The sequence below is a fragment of the Salmo salar genome, chromosome ssa14, assembly GCF_905237065.1.
Source record: "Salmo salar chromosome ssa14, Ssal_v3.1, whole genome shotgun sequence".
In the NCBI taxonomy this organism is placed as follows: Eukaryota; Metazoa; Chordata; class Actinopteri; order Salmoniformes; family Salmonidae; genus Salmo; species Salmo salar.
Genome location: NC_059455.1, coordinates 14,240,604 through 14,248,507, shown reverse-complemented (window position 1 = coordinate 14,248,507; position 7,904 = coordinate 14,240,604). Strand labels below are relative to the sequence as shown.

At 41.9% G+C, this 7,904-nt stretch overlaps 1 protein-coding gene across 2 annotated transcripts; it reads left to right on the top strand.

Moving 5' to 3' along the window:
- Positions 1-510: 510 nt before the first annotated feature.
- On the top strand, positions 511-6,959 carry LOC106568924 (T-cell acute lymphocytic leukemia protein 1). Of its 2 annotated transcripts, none has more exons than XM_014139762.2 (4): positions 511-684; positions 2,238-2,778; positions 3,408-3,496; positions 4,707-6,959. In XM_014139762.2, exons 2-4 carry the CDS (start codon positions 2,306-2,308, stop codon positions 5,198-5,200), a joined length of 1,056 nt encoding a protein of 351 aa, XP_013995237.2. In that variant the 5' UTR covers positions 511-684; positions 2,238-2,305; the 3' UTR covers positions 5,201-6,959. The 2 variants fall into 2 exon arrangements, with proteins under 2 accessions (XP_013995237.2, XP_013995236.2); XM_014139761.2 differs by having other exon boundaries at positions 3,408-3,526.
- Positions 6,960-7,904: the final 945 nt, after the last annotated feature.

Genomic DNA, 7,904 nt, shown 5'->3' with positions numbered 1-7,904 from the left:
AAAAAATGACACATTGGTCATCTCCAAAGTACTGATGTTGAAATTAATAGAATAGAATATTAGAGAATAGGCCTAGATTCAACTGAAATGTATATTACTACAGCCTAATGATTATGATTAGTTTATAATTATGATTATTAGGATATTATTGTTATATCCTATGACTATTATTATCAGTCTCAGTCTACAAATTATAGGGTTTTATTGCCTAATTCTAATTGGAAATTAAGCCTTATGCAGGACAAAGATAAACATATTGTACCTTAAAGACTTGTTTGTTTGTTTCCCAGGGGCGGAATAATATCAGAAAAATATAACCACCTAGATTCACCTCGCATCGTTGTAGTTATTGGAGCTGCATCCGTATGTCTTTATGCTTTGCCCTCCACAAGCCTATATAGCCTACGACAGCCAAATAATAATGAATCATTTCATAAATAATGGGTTTAGTGGCTTATCAGGAACGAAGAGTCCGCTGCCGTGCGCTTATCTCGCCTGGCCACATTGCGCTCGTGTTCCGCTCCCCATACTGAGCGGGCGCGCTGGACGCAGTGAGGAATAACTCAAACCTCACTTCCAGTTCCACACTGCACTTCACCGGCACTAAAAAAAACCTCAGACATGGATGACCCACTCACAAAATGGCTCCACTTTCACACTAGCATCAACAAGACGTCGGGAACGGTAAGCGCATAAAATTAATCGATATTTCCTTTTTCCATGCCTGGGGTTTGACCGGTAAATATTTTTGAATTACAATTAGGAGTGTGTTTGAAGTGTTTTTTCGTTATTATTCGTTGGTTGGCCACTTTAGAATACATTAGGAACGCATTAGGCCCTATTATTTTCTTGGATTTATTTTTAAACAATTATAGGCTAATCATAAATAATTATGTGGCTATTGGTTCGAAACGGTTTTGTGTGATTGTTTTGGCCTATTTTAATGATTGTATGAATAGGAATAATTATTGTTATTGTCTCATTGACAATGGTAAGCTATATTATTATCCTACAGTTCAAAATGATTGGCTTGTGGTTTCTTCGTTGTTTTGGGTTATGGTGGGCTACACATGTCAGTACTACAGCATCGATAGAACCAAAAAAGGAACGAAAAATGAATCAAACATTCGAACAATAGCTCGGTTATGTCAACCTTTGTTCCAAATGTCTGATGCAATCTATAATCGAAGTGACTGCCTATTGAATCGTAAGCTATAGCTTTAACCATAGAAAAGAAAATCCCCCAGAGAAAAGCCATTTTGATGAGGTTTGTTTCAACAATAACGACAATTAAGAATGAGATTCACTTACTCTCTTGTTAATAATACATTCATTCATATGATCAAATTAAATAGGCCTAATAGCAAATATTTCAAGTTAATGCTCACAATTCAGGCGGCTTTTCTCACAAAATGTTTTTTTTTTTAATAGGATTTGAATATAAGGTCATTTTCGAAAACAGCAGCACCAATTTTCATTTCAAATGTCACATTGAATGCTTGCTCCATATAGGCATTGGTCACTGTTTTTCAAATGACAATAACGGACGTTTAAAAACAGTAGTTTGAGGTGGAAAGTATTTCGCTGAACAACACCATTGACCATCAAAAGCAGTCAATTATGTTTTTGACTGATCTCTCGTAACGTGCACTGCGCTTTATTCACATTCATTGTGTTTGCTATTTACATTATATTTATTACTTATTTTCGGAAAAATATTCAGTGTGGTGCACTCAAACATGCCCATGGGTAGGCTATTTGGAGAATTACAAGGCCTAGTCTATTTTTGTTCTTAATAGCGAACCCTTCGATCAGCCTTATAGGATTTATTTGTCCCCCAAAATGTGGGGGACAAATAAAACAACCATAGCCTCCAAAACAACATGGCAACGAATTGCGAATCACAGTATATTTATAGCGTTGATGAGGACATTTACCTCCAGTTGTGAAATGAAAGCATGTTAACAATTGGTGCGCGGATGCCTGCATTTTAGGGGCTATTTTCTTGATGGTCTATACGGAATGAATACATTCTCTCTTTAAATGTGGTGCTTTATAGGCTACATGTAGGCTTATGCCAACTGCCCTTCACAGAGTAATAACAGCCTTATAATGATGGAATCATGGAGTGATGAAATTATCGGGAAATGCCTGCCTTGACCTGAATCAAACACAATAATGTTTCTATATCAGTCCTCTTTATTGCATGCATTTACAAAGTGTTTTCTGCCCCACAGTGTGGTGTTTTCGACAGCTGATTTATAGAGAGACATTTCATAGGATATAACTGCAACGTGATGAAATTATGGAAAAAATGAAGCTGGATCTTTGTCCTGGAAGTCCCGGTGCCAAATCGTGCATCCCGCCGAAGCAGGATTCCGTCAGGGAGAATGGATGCCAAGACCTGGAGGACTCGAAGGAGGGGAACTTCACTGGGGAAGGGGTTAAGACAGATGACGTGCCTCTGCGGAACACGCGCAACGGGACCATCATCCTCAACGGCGTTGCCAAGGAAACCGCTTACGACGCCCTTGACCTGAAAAGGGAAGTACCAGTGATCGAGCTCTTGAGGAGAGACGATATAAAGACGGGACAGCAGAGAACCGACAGTCAAACGGTACCGATCACGGAGCTTCGCAGACCACCCGTGCCGTTGCCGCTGCCGCACCGAGACGCGCTGATCGACGCTCGAATGGTTCAGCTGAGCCCAAACGCGTTCCCTCTCCCGGCGCGAGCAATGCTCTACAACTTGGCGCAACCTCTCGCTGCCATCAACAGGTAAAGTAAAATAAACTATAAAATGGCTTTGAAAAATATTATCCTGATTGCCTCCCCCCCCCTAAATAATATAGCCTATAATTATAGCCTATAGACGTCTATACGTTATTCATCTTCGTTTATTTTTGTGGCAGAATAGGCCTAATCCTTTGTAAGCTATTACTTACAGGTATAGCCTATATCAAAACATGTTTTATTTTTTATAGCCTACCTATAAACCTAAATAACGGAGAAACAGAAAAGTGAATCTAGTAGCTTGTTATCTAGGCTATTGGCTCATTCACCTTCACAAAGGTATTTGTCAGAGCCTTCACCTCTAGGCTACCTGTGTTGATTAATTGCAGTCAGATTTATTTCTGTTTATTAGTTTGAATAGCGAAGATTTCAGGTTAGACTACTTGTGCCTATAATACCCTTACACTTTATGTGTTTTTGTTGCAATTTTGGACACAGAGACCATCTCTATGTCATATATTATACAGGCTATAATAAGGCTATCAATTTCATGAAAGATTTTGGTATTGCCTATGCCTCATATTGGTAAGCTGTTGTATATGTGCCTGTGTGTAAGTAGTTTGTGTGTATTGTAGTGTGTGTACCTATTTCTCATATCTATTCTCTGCCACTAGTCTTGGAGGGGAGTCGGAACAGTACGGCATGTACCCCAGCAACAGGGTAAAGCGCCGTCCTGCGCCTTACGAGGTTGAGCTCGACGAGGGTAGGCGCATTTTAGATCTTTCTAAGTATGGTAAGACGCACCTCTGCTGTGTCCTCCTGCTGCTTACAGTCTTCTTCTCAATCCTCTCCTCATCCCCATATCATCCCATTCTGTTAATCCAACGACATGGCCGCAACATGGGCAGGAATTGAAGAAAACAGGCTACCGACCATCAATTTATAGAGCACTCCGAAACATATCTCCAAAACTAGTCAATGATGTCGTATATGATACCTATGGTTTTAGCTTATTAGAAACATCTGTAAGATACAGCATCTCGTGTTCTCGATCAACCACTCACAGTCCAATAGCATGGGGGAGGGTGGAGGGAGTTAGCTGCCACCTTGCCAAGGCTTTGCTGCATAGTAAGCTGGCAGATTACGGGTGGCTGGGTGTGTTCCGAGAGGAAGAAATGGTATACTGTACACCAACGGGATATTGGATTTCTCAAATACATCCCACAGTTTCCGACGCGAGACGCAGGTATCATTCATTGGCTATATGTACCATTATATCCAAAACCACATTGGGAAATATAAGATAATGGATACCGTACATTTATGTTACCCACTGCGTCTCCTATCCCACTTCTGACATCAATGTAGCAAAGCCAAGATTAGAGTCCATCCAGCGGCACTGTGCTTGCCAACCCAATAATGTAATCGGTGTGACAAACTCAGGAACCTCTTTACATATGGCAGAGCATAGACAAATACATGTATACAGATTATAAAAGTGCCGTTGTCTAAATAAGTTGGTCAGCTCACTACGTTATATCTTGTGCTAGTGTATAAAGAGTCCCACTTCTGGTTGCTTTACAATACATAACCAGCTCGTTAACCAAGGCACCGTATAGCTGTCTTCAGAAATGGAAAATGCAGTTACCCGTCACCACCTTTACGCTGGCTTCTGTCATGCCACTATTCTCGTTTTGTATCTCACTCGACTACTTTACCACCATTAAAACATTCTCATCACTTTGTCGCTTTTCAATTTACTTTGTGAAGAGGAAGGATTACATCTAAAGTGACCAAGTATATTCTGTAGAGCAGATAAGACAAACATCAAGCCAGAATTCGAGAGAATTCAACATTTGGACTGACTGAGTCTTACTCTTCATTTGTGCATCCCCTTTCCCACATCCCGTATCTTTCCCATTACTCCTCCTTCCTCCCCTCCACTCCCCTCCCCTCTTCCTCTCCTCCGCCAGCTGGCCAACCAAAGATCGTAAGGCGGATCTTCACCAACAGCCGGGAGCGCTGGCGGCAGCAGAATGTCAATGGGGCGTTCTCCGAGCTCCGCAAGCTCATCCCCACCCACCCACCGGACAAGAAGCTGAGCAAGAACGAGATCCTGCGTCTGGCCATGAAGTACATCAGCTTCCTGTCCAACCTGCTGGACGACCAGGACGGAGGGGCCACCGTGGGCGTGGGTGATGGGACAGGGCTGCTGGTGGGGGGCCGTGAGGGTGGACCCCAGGGCCCCCGTCAGGACGGGGTAGGACTGGCCAGAGAGGACGACCTCCTCCTCCAGGGCACGTTGTCGCCCGGGTCCAGCTGCGGGAGTCTGCCAGATGGGGACGGCAGCCCCGAGAGCTTCACCGAGGACCAAGACTCACCTCCAGCCCCGAGAACTGTGCCCGTCCCGCGCGGTAGGGACCTACGACGCAATGCACGGCCACAAGATGGCGGCAGCCAGCGATGACGGTGATGATAATAGTGGTGGGGATGGTGGTGACGTGGTGTCGGTGATGACGATGGTGGATAAGGAGTTGGAGGAGTTGATGGTGGACCGCAGGAAAACAAAGGGATTGACTTATGTCCCCAGAAGAGGGATGACTCAAATATGGATGAGTGTGAGAAGGGCCCTAGCATCTCTGAGCTCTATCTAAAGAACGGTGCATCAGGTTCTGGGAGCATGCTGATGCCAGAATTTCACTTTATCAGGATTCTAATGTCCTTTTTTGGTCCTTTTTTGGTCAGTTGGTTAACAAAATGAAAGACTTGTAAATTCTGCATGCTTCATGCTGTCTAGGACCTGGGTTGAGGAACACCTCATATTTCCTGCATTATGAATGTTCAAATACAGTGTGCTTCTGTTACACTATCATGTTATCAGTACGCATCCTATGTCATCGTCATAAAAGTAATTGATGCCGTGGTACCAGCAGGCGACGCATCATTCGACACCAGGAAATGTCAATAGGAATGCCATCATGCTCTCACCTTGGGTTAAGAATAAGATCAATCTTTGCCAGTTGTCAATGAGGGGCATTTGAACTGTTCAGAAAGTTTACGACAACACGACAACAACATAACTGTTTCGCTGATAGCAATGCCTTGATGCCAAATCCTCACAAAACAAAAAATGCACATTTAATCACACATTGAAGACCATTATTATTTGCTTGAAAATGTGTTATCTTTAGCAAGGATTTAGCACTCTCAACACATGATCAAACATGTACATATAACATTAGCCTACCTTCCAAAATATTTTGACAGTGGTTCATGTCAAGTGATGTGATTAGGCAGTTTGATATAGTGGCCTATATTTTAGACAGGGCTTTCAGGCAGGTGGCTTTTTGAGAAAGATTCTGCTCTGTGCTCCTGATGACATACTATTCATTCAACAGTGGGTGAACAACAGGTCAACTAGAAAATGAATGTCAAACTCATATAATGATATAACAAATGTGGTACCTTATTTATTTATTTCCGTCACACATAACTGATTAGCGTTGAGTAAAACGATGCAGAGTAACATGGCAACTGACCGTTAAGCACGCACACACACACACACACACACACACACACACACACACACACACACACACACACACACACACACACACACACACACACACACACACACACACACACACACACACACACACACACACACACACACACACACATATCGAGTACAATCTGTGTGAACAATTTTGATTTCTGAGACACATTGCCTAAGCATGTAGATGGACATATGTGCGTAGCTAGCAACTACAACAGCCACAGGTCTAAAAATTCAAAATGAATCATGTCACGAGGTACAAATAGTATTTCTGTAACTGAGATCCAGTGAAATCAAACGCTCACTTCCAACCATTTTGTATATTATAAATATCTATTTTAATGTTTTTCTCACTGTATTGCAGTTGTGGTTTGGTATGGTACACTAAGTATATCGCCTCCTAAATACGCCCTCCTTCTCTCTGTTGGAATGATCAATAACACCAGCAGTTTTTTTGTCAGTAAGCAGTGAGGTGTACATCACTGTAGTTTGGTTATTTCATTACGGCTTTTTCAACATACATTTAGTAGCCTATCTTGGTACCTTTGGTTACTATTTTATGAACTACAGTAAAGCAAAGGGACATTGTATGTTCTGTTTAGTAAAAAAAATAACATGTTTGTTGTATGATAAATATATCTATGACTATATGCAATGTTAACTTGATGACTTTTATATAAAATGCTGAATAAAATGAACACAGGAAAAGGCAACAAAATACTGATTATGTATGTTATAAGTCATGTGTATCACATACTATTTTTTTCCAGCGTTCTTATGATTCAGTTTTCTTTATTTACTTTTTTTTTTAGGAAGCATCACCCATCACATAATTCAGACTATTGAACAACAATTGCAAGAATTAAAAACCAACTCATTCCTATATTTTGGGGCTAAATTAAGCACAAATGCAGTGAGCCACCCCCTTCAACACAGCCTGGACAGTGTGCAGTAAATCCATATCAAGGCATGTAAAACACTCCCACTGGAGTCTGGAATCCTCACTTCCTCTTAGCAAGTGACAACTTCCTGCAAAGGTCAGAGTGGCTCAGTGACCTTCAGGATATCCTGCCATTGTGAAAGTGGTTCACACTCTTTAGAACTTCCACACTCAGTCCGTCTGGAGCATTACCAAACAATCACATGAAACATGAAGAGTTATTCATTCATGATGATGCGGCACAAAACTAAAAAGTAAACTACAGAAGCCATTATAATGCATAAACGCTACATCGACCATTTAACTTAACGATCATCTTGCAGTAAAAATATGTTTCCTGTTTTTGTATGAATTATTGTGATATCGGCTCCACTTGCAGATATAGCAAAACCAAAGTGCAGTGTTTCTGGTAAAGCGGAGGCACCCAGGTGTTCTAGGACCTCTCCAGTATTCCACATCAGGCTATGACTGACTGGACTGTGACCTCGATAACTAACTCTGTGGCTCGACTGCCAAACATTTACCTGCAGCCTGGAGACTGCAGTCATACTGTCCATCCAAATAGAGAAACAGGAAAACAGGGACAGAGAAGTGCATGAGAGAGAGTGACAGAAAAAGGCAGGGGGGACTGTGTGTGTGTGTGTGTGTGTGTGTGTGTGTGTGTGTGTGTGTGTG

Excerpts from the sequence above, each read along its gene's own strand:
- LOC106568924 (XM_014139761.2), top strand. The coding sequence starts at position 2,306 with ATGGAAAAAATGAAGCTGGATCTTTGTCCTGGAAGTCCCGGTGCCAAA. Across the intron at positions 2,779-3,407 it reads CCTCTCGCTGCCATCAACAG|TCTTGGAGGGGAGTCGGAAC; the intron begins GTAAAGTAAAAT and ends CTCTGCCACTAG. Across the intron at positions 3,527-4,706 it reads TTTAGATCTTTCTAAGTATG|CTGGCCAACCAAAGATCGTA; the intron begins GTAAGACGCACC and ends CTCCTCCGCCAG.